Source organism: Sinocyclocheilus anshuiensis, unplaced genomic scaffold, assembly GCF_001515605.1.
Source record: "Sinocyclocheilus anshuiensis isolate Anshui unplaced genomic scaffold, SAMN03320099.WGS_v1.1 scaffold522, whole genome shotgun sequence".
In the NCBI taxonomy this organism is placed as follows: domain Eukaryota; kingdom Metazoa; phylum Chordata; class Actinopteri; order Cypriniformes; family Cyprinidae; genus Sinocyclocheilus; species Sinocyclocheilus anshuiensis.
Genome location: NW_015544185.1, coordinates 1,782,304 through 1,806,442, shown reverse-complemented (window position 1 = coordinate 1,806,442; position 24,139 = coordinate 1,782,304). Strand labels below are relative to the sequence as shown.

The 24,139-nt window shown below is 35.3% G+C and overlaps 1 protein-coding gene across 1 annotated transcript in view; it reads left to right on the top strand.

Moving 5' to 3' along the window:
* The first annotated feature begins 7,732 nt into the window (after window positions 1-7,732).
* Window positions 7,733-24,139, top strand: part of LOC107696431 (angiopoietin-4-like) — a 34,752-nt gene continuing 18,345 nt past the window's right edge. Inside the window, exon 1 of the mRNA XM_016496749.1 lies at window positions 7,733-8,427. Coding sequence (XP_016352235.1) covers window positions 8,113-8,427 — 315 coding nt within the window. The 5' untranslated portion in view covers window positions 7,733-8,112. The remainder of the gene's footprint in view (window positions 8,428-24,139) is intronic.

Here is a 24,139-nt window from a genome sequence, read left to right as displayed (position 1 = left end):
TAAAAAAAAAAAAAAAACACACTTTCAATTAACTTTAATTTTGTAAATTACCTGTATTTGTTTAAGTTATTATTACTTAATCAAAACAACCCAACTGCAGTTTGATTGATATTACTTGGAATGTGCAATAAAAAAAAAAAACGTGATTTCTGAAAAAAAAATAAAAATGGAGTTATCGGTTTTTGCAAATGAACTCTTCATATGAACTTTAAGCTCTTTGAAATGTCCTCACATATATCATGCTGTTTGGCACCCTGTTAATTTTCTTTCCACTGTGTAAATAAATAATCGGGATATAATTTATAAAGTTAAAGCTGCAGTCCGTAAGGTTTGCCTCTTTGTCGCCATCTCTGTTTGAAAACCTGGAATTGCAGCTGTGTGCGGAATTATCTAGTTTGCGTGGGTTGTGCGGCGGCGCGGCTCCAGCGTGGATGAATCTAATGTTCTGAAGAGTATGTGTGGCAGTCAGTCACCGCACCCGTGTGGATATTTACCGTACTTCACAATCACAGATTCTAGCCTATGTCTTGGAATATGACCCAAATTAGAATTTTCACCGTATATTGCCATCTGAACAAGTAAGTAACAAGTTTGCCACGTTTGTTTTGACCAACTGAGGCAAAAAGCATTACCATAAATCTCTAGTTATGTACTTGCTCAAATATTGATTTCGGATCATTTTTAACCAAAAAAAGTTACGACTGTTTTTTTCCAAAACTGGGAAACGAATTTGCATTTTACCACATCCTGAAGTCAAAGGGTTTTCTGAGCTGGGTTTTTGTCTAAATGTCTGAAATAAGGTCTGGTTAACTGAAGCTCAATATATTTTCACGTTTTATTTTGTGACCTAAAATATTTCAGTAATATCACCTTGTGATTTTTTTTTTTTTTTAGCTTTGAGTTGATAAATGGGACTACAGATGTTAGCGGAGACATTAAACGTCATCAAGCCGAACAGGTAAACTCATCTACTCACTGGTCACTTTCACAGCCTTATTGTGTTTAATCGCACTCTTGCAAACTATTCTACCTCAAACTTTCATGGAAAATGATTTTGAATAAAGACTAAAAGAGTTGTCGGAAGCTTAGTAATGGGGACTTTGAAGGTGTAATTCATGGAGTAGTTTGTTTATAGCCTACATTTAGCTTTTTACTTCTGACAATTCTATTTAGGCTTAAAAAATCATTAAAGCTGTGTTCATTTGTGAGGATTATCATACTGGACAAAACGTGTAAGAATTATAATCCAATTTTGTAAATAATTGTAATAATCCAAAAGCCAATGGAAAAAATCCTATTGGGTTTTTGTTGAGGGAACCAGGATGATACAAACTTTTGGGTTGGCCTACAAAAATATGTCATCACTGCAGTGACTATAACACAAATACTTTCCTAAAGGCACACAGTGAAATTCCGGGTTCTACCTTTATATTATACCACAAGAATATTCATCAATAATTTTCAAGGACAAGAAAACGCAACAATGTCTTAAGTTTTAGCATAAGGTTTCTCTTGCATTTCATATCTCAACTTATAAGTTGTCACATATCATCATTTGTGGAAAACCTGCCCAAAACCAGCCTAACTGCAAAGCCACTGAGCCCCTGAAGAAGTTTTAGGTCAAAACCAAAGCTAAGGCTTCCCCAGGAGTATTAGACCGCTGTAGATCACATACATGATTAAACAAGCATGAAAATGTGATTGAAAACATGTTCTAGCTCTCTGGATGCAATCATCACCTTGACTTGCTGCAAGCTTCGGCCTGAGGATAATGATTAAAAAGCAATCCAAAGCAATTAGCCATATAGTTACTCGGTTTCAAAATATATCAGCCAATTTGTCAAGATTTCATCATATTTGAATAATTGGGCCAAATAGCGTCCAGTTGATTGAACTTTCTGAGAACTGAGATATGCATCAGGGTATTGGGTGAATTATTGTTAGGGTTTCCATAGGCAATGAAATTGGACTTGCATAATGATAGACGATCACAAGGTAGATTCAGCTTTTAGACATTTTTGCACATTTCTGGATCATCTTACCTAAATGTTTTACGGTTTACAGCTGTTCATTAACTGCCAAATATAAATGTGTTTATATTCAGAGTGCATGAAGATGCATCACATTTGATTTGACCTGGTGATTTCAAGCTCATTGGTTTTCATGTTTTTTTTAGCAAATTGGGATCATATGGGTTTCAGAAGTCTTTGAACAGTGCACAAGCCAGATGGACCTGCTTTTTTATTAGTATTGTGTTGCTTTTGTCCTTTCAGAGTTTGAAAGCCTGGTATGAAAAAAGTCATATGGTTTTTTTTTGACAATATGAAGGTAAGAGTAAATGATGAGAGAAATTTCAATCTGGAATGAAATCATTGCAAATAGGAGACTATTCCAGGAAGGAATAGTTCCAAAAATGAATATTTGCTGAAAATGTACTCTCCCTCAGGCCATCCAGTTTGTGTTTATTTCTTCAGATTTGGAGATATTTAGCATGATATCACTTGCTCACCATTGGATCCTCTGCAGTGAATGGGTGCCGTCAGAATGAGAGACCAAACAGCTGATAAAACATCACAATAATCTACAAGTAATCCACACCACTCCAGTCCATCAGTTAATACCTTGTGAAGTGAAAAGCTGCATGTTTGTAAGAAACAAATCCATCATTAAGGGATTTTAACTTTAAACAGTCGCTTCAGGCTAAAATATGAGTCCATAATCCATAATAATGCTTCCTCCAGTGAAGAAGTCCATCCCATGTTGTCCTTTTACATCAAACTCAATCAATCATATTTGTTTAGAACTGTTTTGGCTTGTAAACAGTGCTTGATCTGTGCATATTTCTCTCCTGATTCAGATGAGACAACATTTTAACTGGAGAAAACAATATTATGGATAGAGGGCTTGTGTTTTAGCCAGAAGCAACGGTTTGAAGATAAAAACATGTTAATGATGGATTTGAGTTTTTTTTTTTTGTTTACAAAACATGCAGCTTTTCATTTTACAAGACGTTAATTTATGGACTGGAGTGGTGTGGATTACTTGTGGATTATTGTGAAGTTTATATCAGCTGTTTGTCTCTCATTCTGACGGCACCCATTCACTGCAGAGGATCCACTGGTGAGCAAGTGGTGTAATGCTATTTCTCCAAATTTGTTCCCCAAGAAATGTAGCATTCCATCACTTTCTCAGCAATGGATCCTCTGCAGTGAATGGGTGCCGTCAGAATGAGATTACATAATCCACAAGTAATCCACTCCAGTCCATCAGTTAACATCTTGTGAAGCCAAAAGCTGCCTATTTGTAAGAAACTAATCTATTAATGTGTTTTAACTTTAAACTATTGCTTCAGGCTAAAATATGAGTCCATAATCCATAATAATGCTTCCTCCAGTGAAGAAGTCCATCCCATGTTGTCCTTTTACATCAAACTCAATCAATCATATTTGTTTAGAACTGTTTTGGCTTGTAAACAGTGCTTGATCTGTGCATATTTCTCTCCTGATTCAGATGAGACAACATTTTAACTGGAGAAAACAATATTATGGATAGAGGGCTTGTGTTTTAGCCAGAAGCAACGGTTTGAAGATAAAAACATGTTAATGATGGATTTGAGTTTTTTTTTTTTGTTTACAAAACATGCAGCTTTTCATTTTACAAGACGTTAATTTATGGACTGGAGTGGTGTGGATTACTTGTGGATTATTGTGAAGTTTATATCAGCTGTTTGTCTCTCATTCTGACGGCACCCATTCACTGCAGAGGATCCACTGGTGAGCAAGTGGTGTAATGCTATTTCTCCAAATTTGTTCCCATGAAGAAACAAACTCATCTACATTTTGGATGTCCTGAGGGTGAGTACATTTTCAGCCAATTTTTATTTTTTGGTGAACTATTCCTTTCATTTATTTATTGAGCACTGTAATTCTAGCACTTCAATAAGATCTCTTTTTAAAGCCTGCTCAGCGAAATATATGTTTCTGTCAGCCTGATGAAGGCCTTTATAAGGTCTTTAATGCACTTCCATGGGCAATCGTAAACGCTACCGAATCATCGCAGGGGAAGTGAATTAATCATCTTTATCATCACACTCAGACAGGCCAAACTGAGAAGTTGTCATACTGTTCTGATGGTTTTATTTTTGTAAGGCTTCAAGAGTGAGTGTGTATGTTTGTGCAGGTGGAAAACATTACTGAGAGAGTGAGGCACATCTTGACCTAATCTTTGAAAATGAGAGTGAACAAATTGCCCAAAAAACTTATAATTATGGTTTATACATCAGTATTGTTTTCAGATTGTCTAATCTTACAGACATAAATGCTGTCTGAATAAATCTTCGCACATGTTTGATCTCTCAAATAGAGATTTTTATGTAGAAATTGCCAGCATGTAAGCAAATATCTACTTAATTCGTTTTCAAATTTCACCATTTATCACCTTTGGAGTCCAACTAAAAAAACTTGTGTGCGTATATTTCTGACACATGGTGGCAATTTAAGGAGTTTCTCAAACATTTTAGCTATATATTTGTGAGGTAATTCCTTTGAAACCAGTATAAGTACAACAAACCTTGGACATGCATGCATGACCTAAATGTCATATGTGCCTCAGAATCATGGTTGCATTTCAACAAAGCATGCTTTGATTCAACAGGGGCTGAAAGAGTGAAATTAACCTTTAGGATCATTAACTATTATCATCATCTGTACTATAAACAATGTCATAACTTGGAACCACAAACGCATGCATGATAAATCAGCGGTTTACTGATAAATTATGCAGCCAATTTCTAGTTGGAAGCTGGCGGTCCCTTTAGGCATGATAAGAGCTTTCATTATGAGTACCAGCAGTGTTAATACTGCAGTGTCAGACGTCAGACCCCCAAAAAACATAACATAACATTTCCCCCAACAATTACCTTGGGTGGGTGTAGTTTTGATCATGCCTCAAAGTTTACTTTGTAGCAGGCTTATGTGTGCCATTCAGAATTGAATTTAGAATGTATTTTTATTAATAATATTATTATTATTATTATTTTAGTAATAATATTTTTTGTTTTGGATTTTTAATTTTAGATTTGCTTTATTTTATATCGCACAATTAAAGAGGGCTTCTCAAATTACTTATACAGCAAACTGAAAAATAATGAAAAAAAAATAAACATGCAAGACATTAAATTAAATTAAATTAAATTTTAATTAAAGCTATCCTAAAAAAGCTTTAAGATCTAATCTTTAATAAATTAATTTAATCTAAGATTAAATTAAATTGACTTAAATTCCAATTTAGAATACGAATCAATGTGAAGTACAATGAAAATAGAGTTAATTGAAATCCATATAACTTTTAAAAACAATTAAAAAAACATGTGTAATAAAAGAATAAAATAAAAACTATCCTAAAAAGAAATGTCTTAAGATCTAAGATTAAATTAAATATTAAATTAAATTACATTGTTGAAATTTAGAATACAAATAAATGTAAGTAACATTAAAATAGAATGAAATTCTTTTAAATCCATATTACTGTATGTGTAGTTTTTAATAATACTTTTTCTCATACTAATAGATCATATGAGGTATTTCTTACATAAATTATTAAAAATCAAATGATCTTATTTAATAAGCAATATAATAAGCAACATTTAAAATTGATGTTCAACCTTTATAAGGAACTTTACATTAAAATGGCAGAGGAACATCAGTGAAAGTGGCTTACATGACCATCTGAACAAAGTTGCAAGGCAAGAGGTCCTCAGTCACCAGAGATGCTAACCAAACACAGGGCTCGATCAATGTCTGACAAATCACATTTGAGTATTCATTTAGACTTTTATCTCATTCTTGACCTGTACATCAACCCTTTTAATTGACTTATTGAATATATTTTCTGGGCATGAAACACCATATTAGGTTTGTTCTTACAAAATCAGGTCTCTATGATTCATTTACTTCTTACATAACCGTTCCGTAAATCACAAACAATCTACACAATTAATAGAATTAAACCCTACAGTTTGAGGGATGACAGGGGCTCCATAAAAGGACAACACTGGAACTGTCCTGAAAGATGACCTTGAGTGAATTTTCAGGGCAGATGATTTCTGACAGGGAGCTGTTTTCTCTACCCTGGTCATTTCTGGTCTGAATTAGGCTTTTTTGTTGTTGTAAAACAAAAATTCTACATTAGGTAACTAAATCCAGCAACCCTGACTGAATCAGGGCAACCGCCACAGCAATGCTAATAAACTCTGCTATTGTATTGTATAATATGACATTTCCTGATTGAAGAATAAGTGGGCGGCTGACAAATAACATGAACTTTTGTACAACATCAAGATTTTATGATAAAGCTCTATAAAATAATTAAAAAATAATGATACAGTAATTTTTACATGCAAAAATGTCACGTTTCATGTCATAAAAAATGCATGCATAAAAATGTTAAACTATCAAAAAGTGCTGTTTTAGGTGGTGTATAGCATGTTATACTACAGGACACTGCATGTTAACTGCACAGTTTCCTCTTATTAAACTACATAACATTTATTAGACATTAAAATGTAGTCGATCCATGGCAATATCAAAGGGTCAGGATTACATAGATGCTGGAAGTGGTTCAAAAACCCTGATCCATACCAAGAGCTATGTTAATCCTGCCAAGCACTTCACATAAAACTGAGTTGGAGGTTCAATTAAACACAGCTACCCTTGAGTGGAGGAGAGCTATGCACGACGTGTGAAAACAAACATCGGATCAATCTGGCTGTGGTATTCCCAAAGGAAAGGTGAATAGCTACGTGTAAAGTTTCACCTTCAGAAAAAGGGCCCTTAAGTTTGGGTAATTGTGAGGAGCATTCTGGCATTGGCTCTCTCTATCGAGTGTTTCCCATGAGAATGATTTCAGTCGGGGCAAAGAGTCACTCGTTTTGACCTCTATCCCCAAGAGCACAGCCTCACCACAAACTGAACCAAAATAAGAATTATGTAAAAATAAACAAGTGGGTAAGGGGCATAGTGCATTAAAAAGTCTCATGAAAAGTAACATCAATCTGCAGCCTGAAATAAGCCTGCAAAAGCTTATCTGTGGACTAAAAAAAAGTTAGCGCAACTTCAACTACATTTTTACTCTATCATCTATCTATCTATCTATCTATCTATCGTTCGGTTGTTCTATCTATCTATCGTTCGGTTGTTCTATCTATCTATCTATCTATCTATCTATCTATCTATCTATCTATCTATCTGTCTGTCTGTCTGTCTGTCTATCTATCTATCTATCTATCTATCTATCTATCTATCTATCTATCTATCTATCTAAAGTTTTTGTCCATACAATCTGTGTGTATCTTGTTAAAATGACAGTTACTGTAAATTAATTTCTTTAATTTTTTACTTCAAATCAAATTCTGAAATGGAATTAGAATTTAAAAGGCATTCTCAGTCCATTTCTCAGTGGTGCACAACCCTTTTATTTCCTAAGAGAGAATTATGTGGAGAATTTTTCATTAATGTGCAAAATCTGAGCCATAATCAATTTCAGAACAGCCTTGGATGGGGAGAAGAAACTCTCTATCCTCCAGGCTTCGGGGGTGAGGAAATGCTGCAGAGGAGACGAGAGACAGAACGTGTGTTAATAGACCTCCCTCAGCCTCCCCCCGCTCCTCCACACACTCCCTCGCTCCCAGATAAGAGGGCAGAACTCTCTCACTCCGGTCATTTCACACACCGCTCTGGGATAGGAAGGAAAGTTCTCCTCTTTTGTTTACTTTTCTCTCATATTAAGAGCCTACTGATTGGGAGACTCATTTAGAAGGGCTGTCTCCGCTTCTCCTTGAATTCTTTCTCAGCCTTCTTATCTGTCTTTGAGAGTCAGTTGTGGTTACTCAAGGCTCAGTGCCTCAGTGCCTGTGCCCATTTCTTCAGGGGAGCCTTGTGAAAACCAGGAACCTCTCCAGCATCAGAGGTCCTGCAATCCAACTGTAAAAAGAAAAGAGTCCAAAAAGCCTCTTCATCTCCTTCCAGCCATGTGTTCCTCCATCAAAAGAGTTTGAACTACTGAGTTGGCACCTTGGCTTGATCGCAGGTGGCCTTTGCTTTTGCTCCCGCTGCCATGAGGTTTGCCAGAAGCGGTTGGCAATTGGCACTGCTGCTGGCGTCCGTTGGCCTGGTGAGTTCCGGAAACGGGAACGGTCAAGGGAGACGCGGGGGAGGCGAGAGGCGGAGGAAGCTTCACCGCGTGCAGCACGGCCAGTGCAGCTACACCTTCATCCTGCCGGAGATGGAGAGCTGTCAGGGTGGAGCGGACCAGATGAGCGGGACCAACGTGGTTCAGCGGGACTCCCCACCGGCCGATGCCGAGTGGTCCAATCAGAAGCTGCAGCATCTGGAGTCGGCCATGGAAAACAACACGCAGTGGCTGCAGAAGGTGAGAATGACCTCATAATAAGACACAGGTGACTGGCATCATTACGTCTTTCACTTCCTCAAACCTGGCAGTATTTAAGTAGAGGTGTAATGCTGGCTCCAAGTCATGTCGGGAATTTTCAACTTTCCAAGTGAGGAATGCTAGTTTAAAAAAATTGTGGCAGAAGCAATTGGTATTTATTGTTATTAAGTTTAAACCGTTAATGTTGATGGTGCAATTTAAGCATACTGATGATGAAAAATAGTGGAAATGCTGTCCAGCAAATACTAGCCATTTTAAGAGGTGACAGGCTTGTGCAACTTCACTTCCCATCATTCTGTTCACACTTCCCAACATTTGTTAATGTTGATGGTGGGATTTAGTTTGTACACAATTTAGTGAACCAATGATGAAAAATAGTGGAAAAGCTTGTCAGAAAATACTACCCATTTAGCTGGTTTATGAGGGGACAGGCTTGTGCAACAAAACTACACTTCCCATCATTCTCCCATGTACACACTAGAATTACTCACCTAATGCACATCTTTTGGTGCAGTAGCATCCAAAATGCTTTGTCTTTGAGAAAGAGGGAAAAATAAATATGACGTTGACCAATATTCTAAACATTTTCAGACCTTGAACACTAATTATGACTTTTAAACTCATAATTTAAGAACTTACCAGGAGGACTTGAAGGCAGCCTAAAAACTGCACTGGTGCATTGTGATCTGACAAGGAAATTCAATGCATCAGAATTTAATTATCGATTATAATTACTATAACAATATGCAATGTATTCTGCATTCATTTTTTATCCAAAATACAATTATTAGCCTATAATGTATTGTGTAAAATGAAAAGTTAATTGTCTAAATAAAAATGTAAAAGTAAATTGTCCCTGTAGTTGAATGTGGGTCTTCAGCATAGTAAAATAATTAAAATAATGACCAAACTTCAGATTTTATGATGCATTGCATCATTTAACAAATTATCATAATCAAACTGAATACTGGTCAGAGCAAATGTTTACACGCCTACTTCAGACCTGCAGCCCATTTATATTCAGATGGGTGAACTGTTAGGGTGCAGATGCTGGCCAAATGGCCAGATGTAGATGTTGGCTGAGCTGGTTTGAGAAGCTGAGCGATGCAAATACATTTATCAAAATAGAATGGAAAGCATGGTTTCCAAAAACACGACCTGTTGAAAAGCGACTCAGCCATTTGACTGATTCCAAGACCTCCAATGCTTTTGGAACTGTCATGTGTGATTTCCATTAACAGGACTCTATTTGCAACTTCAGCTAAGTGCATTGACTAAGCACCGTTTCAGACATCAAAGTGAGCTTGCAAGAACTTTCACATCTGAATAAATAGATGAAACACTCATTTCGGCAATAATACAGAAGTGGCAATTAAACAGGAGCCAGATAACAAAACCAGAGAAGCATTTTGATCTGCATAAGTGACTGCAGAGTGATTTATTACTCCATTCAAATGTGAAGAATGCAAGTTTTGATTGGCACTTCAAGGGAACGTAGCTTGGTGATATTGAGCTAATGAATAGATGAAGTGCCACGGTGTAGAGTGAAAGTTTGCCGTGTGTGTGCATGTTTTGCGTCTGTCTTTGTGTATTCAGTGCATCACCCAAGTTGACAATCAATACGGCTCAAAGGGAGACAGCTTGCACCTCAACAGGAAAGAGACGGGACCCTTGACTCTGTTTAAGAAGAGGTCAGATTGCGATAAGAGTTGTTAAATTATAAACACTTGCGGCTCTCATTGCATTCATGCCTTTATGAATTAAATTGGTGGTAAATGACAAGGAGCATGAGATACTTACAAACAGGCCTATAACACAATAAATCGCTCATTTAATAAACTCACGATGCAAATATAAAAATGATAACCAAAGTTGCTCTCAAAGATACACATAGTAAAGTCCAGAATTCAGAGACCACTTTTTTTTAGCAGACAGTAGGCAGAACAGTGTAGAAAATTATGAAAGTTTTGATATCATATGAAGATATTTTTAAATTCTTATATATAAATAATACATTAAAAATGCTTATATAATACATATCATATATATAATTTTTTAAAAATGCTAACAAGCAACAGGCTGAATGTGCTGACTTGAATGTTAGGTATTCTGTAAGATAATTAAAATCCTTTGAGGGCCTAGTACATGTGTTGATCTGGCTGTATAATTGGGCAAAATGTTTATGGAGGAGGAGTGTTTAGTTTATTGCAAATATAAAAATGATAACCAAAGTTGCTCTCAAAGATACACATAGTAAAGTCCAGAATTCAGAGACCACTTTTTTTTAGCAGACAGTAGGCAGAACAGTGTAGAAAATTATGAAAGTTTTGATATCATATGAAGATATTTTTAAATTCTGCATTATTTCTGTAATTTCTTTTTTTTTTTTTGCTGATCATTTGTAATAGTAAAAATTATTCAGTTAGAAAAATAGAAGACTTTTCAACTCCACTGTATACAACTTAAATGTAATATAAATACAAAATATAAAATAAAAATGTACATAGCTTAAATATAAATATTTAATATTAAAAACCTAAAGTATATACATTTATAAATATATAAACTATATTTAAACATAACTATAATATATAAACATAACTATAATCTAATCTAATTGTATGTAGAGTTTACACAAATGACTGAAACTAAACGGATATGCCCTCTTAGATTGCTCCTGCTGCTCACCCCTTACCTGATAACTGCATTCACAAGCAATGGGAGACATGCCATGGATCTGACTCCATTAACAGGAAAGAGAGGGGAGGGGATGAGGGTGGTATATGGAGTATAGGAGTGTATGGAAAGCATGAGGAGCCATTTGAAGTCTTTGCTTATTTTTTTGTGTAATAGCCGTGGACCAAAGATCTCCCTGGAAAAGAGTTCTTCAAAGGCCAAGGGATTAGCGATTGTACGTCCCATTTAGAGCAGCTTGAGATATGGCAAAGCCCCAGACCCTTTTGAGTGGGAGCCTCACTGGGCGCTGAATAACAAGAAAATGACTAGAAAAGAACCTTCAGAGCATTCAGCCAAAAAGCTGAATTCTGAATTGAACCTTCTCAACTTCTATTCATGGGCTTTTTGGCTTAATGCTCTGATTGGTAAAGAAAAAACACATTGGAGCTGAGGAAAAGAAGCAATTGTTAATGTGAAGTTGTGAAAACATCATTTAACGGCAAAAAAAAAAAAACTGCACTAGTTTATTATGCATGCATTAGTGGTGGGGATTTTGCATTGGCTGTTTCTGCATGTTAAAACATTATACCATGTGGTGGTTACAAGTGACTGCATTTATGAGTGATTCTTTGAATCATTCATTAACCGATTCATTCAAAACAATTAATTAATTCATCAACATAACACCACGTATTCTACTTGCTAAAATAAATATAAAATAAAAAAATGAATGAATATATTACCGAAATTAGTACTTTTATTAATCAAGGATGCATCACAATTGATCAAAAGTGGCAGTAAAGACTACTAGAATATAAAAAAAATAAAAAATTAAGAATCCTGAAAATGAAATGCATCATGGTTTTCACAAAAATATTAAGTGGCACAACATATGTATTAACTATAATGTATTATTAATTAATTAATTAATTAATTAATTAGTTTATTTATATATATATATATTTTTTTGCAATACAAAACCAGTTAAAAGTTTGGACTAAGTGTGGAAGCATGATCTTAAGACTATATCTAGTTTTATGCTTGAATCAAATGCCTAAATCCCAACTCTCCTCAATAAGCCGCATGGTTTGAGGTATAACTTCACGTCTGTAGTGCAAATTGTGCAGGACAAGAACTCACAAAAGTTTAATACTTATCGTTGGAGGTTTGTTCAAATCCCTAACCCTAAGTTTGAGCAATAATAATAGTGATGCTTGCCTAATTATTGGCAATGCAGCACAATGCCAATGGTCAGCAGGCCTCATAACTGAAAGAGACCTGCAATTTGGTAACAGCTATGCATTAATCACTCGGCAATCAATGCTCTTTTCCAAGGACGCTGTAAAAACAACATTTAGAGCCAAATGTAGGCCTACTTTAAACTGTTTGAGCAAAGGTAGCTCAATTATTACTTTGCAAAAGAGCCACTTAGAAAATGAAAGTTAGAAAGTAAATACTAAAAGAAGACCGTAAAAGTTCTCAGCATGTGACTGGTTTTAATATGTGCTGTTTCTTCTAACGCACCATCACATTATCAAGCCTCCAGCATCTCGGCTAATAGTTTTTTGTTCTTTGGCCTATTGTGCATATCATTCCTCAGTGGAGAATTGAGAGAGATAGACGAAGCAGAGCAGAGGCTGGGAAACCGCGAAGCCTGCTAAGTTTACGATGTCTCGGCACTGTCTTTAATGAGCCTGTAAAACGCCACGGTTGCAGGACTTCCTAGGGAGTGGAGTGAGGGCTGAACTGCTGATTACTTCTGCTATCAACGTGCCAAATCTGAGCCGTACACATCAAACGCTCACTCAGCGCACATGTTTCTGTGAAGAATGTTCTCTAGGAGCTCGAAATAAAAGTCGTACCCTTGTGGGAGACTCACAAATATGTTAGGGATCTCTGAGAATTGGAGACTGTTGCGTTGATTGTAACATAACTTTCAGTCCGGAATGAATGTAATGTCATTTTCGATTAGTTCACTTGCATATTCTGTAAAAATCGATGCACATTTGAATGATTCTGCAAGCCAAATGCCTTCAAATTGCATTCAAGTATTTTAATGTTCGCTTTGAACTCTGGATCCCTGCAGAAGTCTGGTGGCACAGCAAGATATTGAGTTCGAATAACACGCACAATGTGTTAAGTGTGTGTGTTCTTGTCTCTTATAAATGTCGTCTCTATTTATGCCTGTTTCGTATATTGAGTTTGGCTCAGATCACAGCAGAAGGCTTCGCTTTGTTAAACAACATCGCGCTCGTGTTTATCATTCTTGGGGAAGTGTCTTTGAGAGCAAAGAGAGATGCAGGGCTTGGGGAAGAGCTGGACGTGTGGACGTCACTTGTGTTGCTTTCACTGACATCAGTCAACATTAGGAGATCTCCCCTGGAGCCAGAACTCCTGCAGAGTGACAACCGCCTCACTGATAGAGCTGAACTTCACAGCCGCTTTGGCACCAGCGCTGTATCTACTGAGCTGTCATTGAAATATTACTGAAATTCTGCTGGAGTTAAAGACCTTACATTGTTGTTTTGCACGCTAATTAGTTAATATCTTACAATTGCAAATGTATTTGTCATTTTGATTTTATATCATTCAGTGTGACTTTCATATTTCAAACTCTATAAGAAATAAAGTCACTTTTGAAGATATAAAATCACGATTACAAGAAATAAAGTTGCATTTGTGAGATATAAAATAATAAAAACAAATGCCCTTTTCTATTTAGAGCTTCCATAGTTTTCAATTGTATTTGTCTGTAAATAAACAAAAATAACATGTTATTTGAAAAAGTAACTCTAAAATAAAAATTCTAAAAGTAAAAATTGTACTTTTAATAAATAAATTGTCTTAGCAACTAGACATTCATCGTGTTCTTATATGATAAGATTAATATTAAATGGATAGTTCACCCAAAAATGAACATTTTGTCATAATTTACTCTCAAACTCAAGTTGTTCTAAGTTTCTTTCATAAAGAAGAAGATATTGTGAAGATTGTTGGTAACAAACAGTCGCTGGTAGCCATTGACTTCTATAGTATGGAAAAAAAATACTATGGAAGTCAATGGCTACCAGCAACTGTTTGGTTACCAACATTCTTCACAATATCTTCTTTTGTGCTCAACAGAAGAAAGAAACTCATACAAGATTGGAACAACTTGAGGGTGAGTAAATGATGGCAGAATTTTCATTTTTGGGTGAACTATCCCTTTAAGTGTGTTTTGCGTTGCATTTGTAAGTGTGTGTGTGCGTGTGTGTGGTTTGAGCTAGTGTGAGTCTCCTGACTCAAAATAAGATGTTAGGACCAATTATGGAATATGGAAGCAAACGACAGCATTTTGTAGAATTGAAAACACAGTGTTCTTGGCTTGGCCAAGAGAATTTCATTCGTCCCTGACTTTTACTGTTCCCTTTTGCACAGCAACAAGGGCTTCATCAAAAAAAAAAAAACATTTTTAAACTGTGATTCATCTTTTGGCCTGTTAATCTAAAACATCTTAATAATTGATAATTTTCTATTACATTTTGGCTAATCAGACGATACAGCAACTTTTGTTCTTCCATGTGCTATTGATAAATGTGGTATCACATTGATTTTGCAATGTGAACATTGGCATTATTCTACTTCATTGGACTTTTTGTCATGCTTTATCATAATCCTAGGTCCTAATCATGCTTCTATCCTGGAGTTTGTCTCAGTAAAGATAAGGGACCAAAGAAAACATGGTTTAAGTAAGCAGAGTGATTTAGAGACACAAACTCTGTTCTTTGTCTTGCTTCACAAGTGTCCTGAGACATGTGCTTATGGGTGCTTGAGTCAGCACTTCTCATTCTTTGCTCTTGTGTATGCATCTTTTTGTCATTTCAGTTGGTTACACTGCACAGAAATTGCACACTTCAACTTCAAGATGGACATTTTGGTGATGGTACCATGAGGCATCGCTCACCATGTAAAAAATCTTGAGACTACATTAAAAAATACATATAATACAGTAACATATTGCGAACCAAAACTAAAGCATTCTTTCACTATAATATGTTCAAGTTAAAGTTAAAGTCTCCAGTAAGGCTGAACCTCAAAAACCAAATTGCATCCCACACCTGGAACTATCTGAATCTAATTCCAGACCAGTGGCTCATTGGTCTTCCTTCAGCTGAGTTGTGCAGATTACAGATGAGTGATTAGAGTCTTGAGGTTTGCTGTTTGTTCTTATGAGGCACAGGGTTTTGTCTTGGGTTGATCAAAGGCATTTGTCTAAGTCAACTCATACTAACTGGTAGCAGCAATTTACCCCCACCACCTTGTGCATGCAGCACGTCTTTAAAACTGTCTTCCTCAATTTCCTTTAAAAAGGCTGTCTAATAATAACAAAAGCACAATATTTTAGGGTCAAATGTGGAGATCACATGGAAATAGATGCTTTCAACCTATCCTGTCCCCACTTGAGAACCCATTAGTGTTGCAACCCTCAACAAGCACAAAAAAGGAAAACCATCAAGTAATGGACCATCTGTTGTGCTTTTCCTTGTGCCGAGTTACAGTTCTGTTCTTTACAGTGTCTTCTTACACTTCTGATTTTTTTTCTTGCTGATGTGAAGGACTTTCGTATAAAATTTCCGTTTGGGCAGATTCAGCCAGAATTTCCAAAGACACATTACACAGTTGCAATAATCCATTATATGGAATAAAACTGATGCTCATACAAGAGATGCTACAGATGGGTCTCTTACTTTTTCTTGCATTCTAGAACTCGTGCGTTTCCATGGCTGCACATCAATAATAAATCTGTAAAGGACTTTCCAATACCTATGTATTACCTATCTTACCCATTATCTATCTAAAAAGAGTAATTCCAGTTCTGCAGTACATTTTTATGTCATATACTGTACAGTTTGGTTAAAAAGTATGAGACCACATTGAAAATCTTGAATTCAAAATCGTTAAACCTTTAAATAAACAGCTTAAGGATTATTTAAATTAATATCTTAATTATACTGGAACTAAACTGACAAAAAAATAATTATAAATACAAATAAATAATTGTATTACTTTGTTTTGAGCAGATGTTGCAAAATGTTCCTAATTTTCAAACAATGTTTATATTTATGTTTAATCGTTGAAAATAATTTACAATTTATTTGAATTGTTATATCAATTATTGAATTATATTTTATACAACACTAAATTATAATTATATATTTATATGAAATGCCTTTTTCATTTCAAAATGTTTCAAACATAGCATGTTTTCTAATGAATATTGTTTTAATTTGTGATCAGTTGAAAAGTTTTTCCTGTGTCACTTTCCATCCTATTACTTTTTTTATTTACAAAAGCCAGTTCCTAATGACATCATCCTCCAGGAAGTGACATCAGTTTGGAGGGAAATCAACAGCACAAACATAGCAAGTATTAGCAATGGATCTGATAAATCCTATTATGTTTTGTGATATTAGATGGTTTGTGTCACTCTAAAACATCCATCCTGTTTCATTAAGTTGCAGAAATCACTTTGACAACAGCAAAATGTCAAAACATTTGCTTCAAGCTGCCATCCTTATAAGATAACTGTCGGCTCCTCTACCACTTTATTTCCATCCTTCAATAAATTCATTTAATCTGCATGTTTAGACCACATGAAGCACATTTTTTGGCTACCTGGCAAAATATTTGGTATAAACTGAAAACTGAGTCTTAATCTTTTAATCTTAACCGTTTACAAAAAGGCAAAAACTGTATTCTATCCACTCGGCCTTCTGGACGTTCCTTGGCCCTGAACATTAGCCACAGTTTGTTTGTTTAGAGAGGAACCACATTCTCGCTGCACAGCTGCACTCCCGTCCACCACAGGGTCAACAGTCACTCTCTGATTGGCTGCAGCTCCATCACAATTGCAAAGAAAACATGGTTGTCTTCCAGAGGAGCAGTAACTCTGATAATCATAATTGATGGGAGAGTCTAGCTCAATCAAATATAGTCTTAACCCTTCCACCTCTGAGTAATCATAGGCCCGAGATTAGAAAATACTAATTAAGCAACAGTTTTTGGAGTGGCTTGTTTGATTTATCTTGTCTAGCATTAGGTATTTTAATAGAATTACATGATATGCTGATTAATTAATTGTATTAGAGCATATCAATATTTGCTGAGAAAAGTGGGTTATAGTTTAGAAGCATTATTATGACATTATATGGATCTTTAGATTTAATTTTAATTTAATATAACTGAACATGAAAGGAACAATCCATTTTGCATAGCCTGATAAGGTCAGATAATTTATGTTCAAATTAGTTGACATATATTTAAAAAAAAAATGCAGTAAATTAATATATTAAATTGCCAACATTTTGCAATAATCTCAAAACGTATGTTTCACAGTGATATATTGATACTGTACGTTGATATAATTGTTAGCTAAATTAAATAAATTTATGTTGAAGCACTAAAATGTAAATAAAAACTAAACCTGAACTATAACTAAAATAAAATTAAAGCTAAAAAATAATGACAAAATAATATAAAGCTACTATAAAATTAATACACAATTAAAATAAAAACTGTAAAATTAAAATTAAAGCTAATTCTTAATATCAATAAAAACAACAACTGGTTCATTGTACTGTGCAAGTCTTGGGTCCACAATGATGCTCAGCTTTTGCACAAACAGATTTTTATTTGTTTAGCTGAACATCATGCACTTCACCCTTAAGCTATTAAAACAAACAAGGTTCTCATCAGTACTAACTAACATTAACGATTCAAACACTAACAATTTGTGACATTACACAAACAAACTCATAAATTGAAAATACACTCTTCCCTGAATATAACAGAAATATTTGCACAACATCCTTTAAAAACTGATATCAAGAGTTAACAATGAACTAAGACTGCATTGCATCATAATCAACTGCCACCACAGCCCAGTCCTTCTCTTGAGTCTAATCTTCTCAATGAATCAGTTGATTCAGTTCAGAAAACAGAATGATTCATTCCCAGTTCAGCGGTTCTTGACAATTTGATGTTATCTGAAGTGCCAGTTGCAGATCGTTTTCAACCTTATCTGCTTGCATTACCAGAAATGGTGACTTTGTACAATGAAAGTGTAAAATATGATATGATATCCACTATTTCCCTTGCTTATGTTCTAGTGAGTATGATGGATTGCTTTCTTCCCTAAAGGTCTGCTTGGCAGATCACATTGTCAGATTGTAGCCCACTGTAAAACGTACATTTACTTTGACAGGTAAATTGTATATTTCACATCTTTTAGCACAGCTCTGGATTTTGTATTTGTTTTCCATAATCTTTGAAGCTCTACCAACTGTGATGGGTTTACAGATGATAAAGCCATAACCAGAAGCCCAGTAGGCCTACAATCCTAAATTTAGCTCACCAAAATCCTCTTTGGCTTGTTTATGAATTCTACGGGACGGAAGCTAATTCTGGTGTTTAATCCATCAGGGAACAATTTACAATAAAAATGTCGTTTTTAAAATATAATGAACCATGACATTGAGTAAGAATTTATAGATGCAGAAGACCGGGGCTAGTTGTCACGTGTAATGCTCTATCAGTTTGATGCTTCACTTGAAATATTGACTACAAAAAAGCTAATTTCCATGGTTATGGTCCAGGAAAGATGCAATTAATTTTAAAATGTATAGTTTTCTTTTTCAAAGCCACATGCGCTTCTACAGTATATCATCATTTTTGTGGCGTTTTATTTTTAATTTTTTCAACATGATGCGCCAACAGGTGGAGACAAAACAATGTGTCATTCACCAGCGAAAAAGTGAATTCTTTATGAGTGAGTTATTGAATCATTCAACCGATTCATTCAAAATGATTCCGGAACAAAATACCGCTACTGCTTGTTGATCGGAGACGCGTACGATTCCGATTCGGATTTGTATGAAACTTTTTTTGAGCTGGTGCAGCAAAAAACACACAAATAACCAGAAATATTGTGTCTAAAAAAATTTAAGTTACTCACTCTAACTTCTAGTATGTTAAAATGTTGTATAAAAACAATGCCACATTCATCCTTGACACGCTGCTATTCAGAAATACAGGAATTTTGATTGTGCGATTGTTTAATTGTTTAACAGGAAATTAAAAACAATTCACGAAACAGTAAAAATGCAATTTATGCAATGGATCCTTTTCAAATTTCAGAAGCAGAAGTCATCAGAGTTGGGTAAACTTGTAGTGATGAATGTAAACAACAACAAATCAAATCAACATGAAATTAAACACACACACACATTAGACATTTGACCTAAATCCTAACTTACTGACATGACATGTAGTCCTTCTTCATGTGACAACTAGCCCCGGTCTCTTTATACAGTGTCAGTCTTGTTGTAGACATCAGTATCTGGTTGTGTGTGTCAGTGGGAAGAATCCATGCAAACGTCAGTGTTGTTGAAGTCTCCAGTGGATGTGGCAGTGGGGCGACTCTCTGTAACCATGCTGATAGAATTAGCAAAAGGACGTTCTCAGACCGGGGCTATTTTTGGGGCATTCAGTACAAGAGAATAGAGACTAGATCTTTGTGTTCTTTGAAAGCCTCTCTGTGTGTATAGATTCTGTTTGACCTCACTCTGAATGTTTGAGCAACTGAGTTGTAGTGTAAAGAGAAAACTGGAGATATTCCAGACTCTACACGTATGTATATGAACATACACATAGGGCTTCCCCTTTGACACCAGGCTAAACGCTTTAGCCATTGAGGGACACATAACATCCCACTCTTTCCTTTTCTGAGTATCCGAACTCTCTCTGGACGCTGCCTGTGTGATGAATGTTAATCATAGTACAAAAACACATGATGCATTATTGATGATAAATGAGTGTCTAATTGCTGTCTGAGGAAACAACTTGTTGTTGTAGTATCATGTGATTTTGAGAGCATGATAATACTATTCACAAATTAATTTAGCATGTTTAGCTGTCAGAAGGACAAGCTGCAAATATCCCTGTCCAGGCTGTTTTTTATGTGCACATTCCTGTCCCGCCACTGGCACACTGTCATAATGGATTAGTGGCTAAATGCCACCATAAACAGCCAGTCGTTTTGTTTCCCATTTACAATAAACTGACACTCTGAGACCCTTTTGAAAAGATCTAGTCAAGGATGCCTGTTGTAAATTCTATGATAATTTGGAACCAATCCTAAAGGGACTTTTCTTGAAGAGTTTCAATGTAGTGCAAAACAAAACTAGATTGTTTTGGACACAGTTCCCAATAGGAGTATTATATATTTCTAAATTCTCTATATTTCTAAATAGGATGAAATACCCCCATAGAACATTAGAAAGCAATCTTTAAAATCATTTAGCCTGTGTATATTTTTAACATTCTTGTAGCTTTATTCTAACACTATTAACTATGCAAACTTTACAGTACTAAAGGGTTAGTTTAACCTAAAATGAAAGAGTAATACAATTTAATAAAAACTACAGTAGTATCTCAATGATACTAAAATAACACTGGCAGTGAATAAGACCCAAAGTGTGTGTATGCGTTCACTTAATTCTATATCTTTTTAATAGGGATGCACCGTAATGAAAATTCTGGGCCGTAACCGAAAATTCTGGATGCACTTGGCCGAAAACCAAAACCAAAAATGCTTTTTAATTATAATTAATTATTTTATTAAACGATATAAAATAATATTGTAAGACTTTTTAATTTAACTCAATTTTAATGATACTGAATTTAAAAAATACAAGCCAATAATACACTTTAATTGAAAGTAAAACAATAAAATATGAATATTAAATATCAATATATTATTTTTATTCAGTTCCATGCACCAGAATCAGATTTAACTGAATTATACAAATGTATAGTCCTACAAAGCTATTATTATCATAGCATGTGAGCACAGCATAGAGGGTAGCGTCATTTTACCAGTGTTGCCCAGTACAGCTGTCAATATGGTATTCAAAAAAGACCAAAAATAGCACTTTGCTTCCTGCACTCACTGAATGTACATCTGCGTCTACGTCTGCATCTGTCTAACATGACGTCTGCGTCTGCAGCTCACTCGTTCGTATGCCTGAAAGTGCCGTCTACGTCTCGTCAGCATCTTAAATGGAATGAAATAAATAAATAAATTTCAGTGCTACTACTATTATAGTGTTCATCCTTACTATTAAATAATCAGTGACTGTCATTTATGACTTCACTTAGATTTTATATGATGAGTGGGTGGACAAAATGAAAAGGCAGGTGGAAAAATCAATATGCCTCTTTAGAAAAGTGGAGAAATTGTGGAGCAAGTATAGACTCAACACCACTAATTTTATCCATCTGCTTTATTTTAAAAGCGAGATGTGTGAGATGTTTGTTGCAGGAATGATTACCTGCGGATCAGCCCTGCTTCTGCTCACTATCGCCTCGTTCAAGCCACAATTTAATACAGTTGGTCCTAGTATTAACACAAACCTTCAACTCAGGAAGTCCTTGTGACTAAAGCAGGCCTGCTAAATTGAGCTCAAATCTAGTCATGTTAATCATGTTAGTCATATTATTTGTTGTGTTCTTTGACCCTGAGTTTCTGTCTAACCACACAGTGTCACACTGAGGCATGAAAGGTCACGTTTGTCCGGTCAGCAGTGAGGCATGCTGGGGTATTAAAGTGGAAAGATAACATGATAAAATTGAACTAGGCAGCATACAGGGGTCTATATAAATATCTTGTCTCCTGAGCCATGTTTCTCACACCTACAGATTTACGAAATCAAAACCATAAAAGGATATTCAAAACTTCATATCCTGGAATATTAATAAATTGAAGGGGGAAAAAAAAGGCTCTGTAGCTGGAACATTTTCATTGTTTTCCCAATAAAACCTAGCAGACTTTGTTTGCAAACATTAAACACTACATTATAAACAGAATAAAAAAATATTTATGGAATAAATGTTTATAGAATGATGTTATATTTGTGAAGACTTCGCAATGGTGCAGGATAAACACTTTTTTTTTTGTTATGGGATGTTGTAAAGTTGAGCAATGCTAAAACAATGGCAAATCTGAAAGCTTAGACAGTTTCATGTATTACTTGAAATGAATGCAGTAGATGACTGAAACATGTAATTAAGTTCCGAATGGAATACTATTGTACTGATTATTGCATTAGTATGCTAGTTGTCACATGACCTGATTCCATTCAACGAAAGGCTGCTTGTTACCACCAAGGGATTAAAAAAATAAGAATAATGAAAAAATGTAATTGCGACTTTTATTTTCGTAATTCTGACTTTTTTTTCTCTGAATTCTGAGTTTACATCTCAGAATTATACCATAATTATACTATACCAAATCATAACGCCGAATCTGCTTGTCCGACAAACAAACCAGACAGGAGAGTTAATTGAAGGTGCAGTAGGACAAAAAAGTATTTTGTATTTCAAATATGTATTTTAAACACATGTATCTGAAATACTGCCCATCCCTGATTACTACAATACATCATGTGTCATTCACCGATGAGAAAAATTTTATAGTAGTACAGTTAGTATCAGTACTACAATACCAAAGAAGGAAGGAAGTTCAGTTTGTTGTTGTTGTTTGCCTGCCATTCTCGCTCTGTCTGCACAGCGCACGTGAAGGCGCTGATGACGTATCCTGTCTGCGTGAACAGGGTGCACAGAGGTACGCTGATGACGTATCCTGTCTGCGTGAACAGGGTGCACAGATGTCTGCAAATACATATGTTGACAGGCAGGTAGGAAAGCCTATCATAATGTTCAGACCGAACATTTTGATTGGACGAACATTTCTTAGTCCTACGCCTTCCACAGAATAAATAAATACATATAAATAAATTTAGACCACTTAATGATTGCTATCAGGATGTGAAGAGACTTTCAACCAGCATAACAAAAAATGTTTCTGAAGACAATCACCTATTGCACCTTTAACATCGGTGGACTTGAACTTGAAAAATTGTGTGTATTGACGTCTTTCTGTGGTTGAAACAAGATACCTTCTAATGTTCATTCAAGTTTATTTTTTCATACAACTAGTAAAGAGGAAGAGATCATCGGGACGCTACAGCGACAGACACATTAAAGAGCTACAAAACGGTATTTATTGTTTGAATTTCTTAAGAAATTACAAAATTTGAAAGCTGGGACTTTGTTTCGTACCAAAAGTGACCTGCTCTGTTTTGTCTGTTGGCACATTTTGTGTCCTCTTTGCTCCGTGATGTATTTTTAACTGCGTGAGAACGTGATGTGTGGTGTGAAAGCTCCATGGCTTGTCAGACGTAGCAACCTGGTAGCAACAGTAACAAAGGGGGCGGGTCTTTGCAGAGGGTCAGTTCTGGCCAGTCTATGGTTCTGACTTTTTTTCCCCCTCAGAAATGGGAGTTTAAATTGCGCATTTCTGAAAAAGAAGTTAGAATTGTGAGAAATAAACTATATATTTTTTTAAACAGGCTTCCATATCATTGTGTTCTCTTTACGATTCCATTATTTTCCATTTTATGAATAAGGAAGTACAGTCATATCAGCCATTTTTTGTTTTTTCCCTAACTTTTTATACATAAAATTGCTTGTTAAATATGCAAAATAACCATATTTATTTTTGAGGTGGTGACTAGATGCCAGAAGCTAAAATTATTTCATTAACTAATACATTTTTTTATCTATTCATTCGATTCATTTACTTATTTCTTTGAAAATTCATTTATTGATACATACTGCATTTTGTTTTAAATAGTTTTTAGCAAAAAAATACAGTATGCAGTATACAGCGTACTGTAGGCCTATACTGTGCAGTATGCAGTAAGCATACTTTACTATTCACATACTATTTACAAACTACACACATACTAAATGTAGCCAGTATGTACAGTATAGTCAAGTCACCTTGCACTTTATATAATACAGATTGTGTCAAAGCAGCTTTACAGTGTCAAACAGGAAAATAGTGTGTCGATAATGTTGGAGGACAATAGCAAACAGTCCATTTTTCAGTTAAAGTCAGTTCATTGTTGATTCA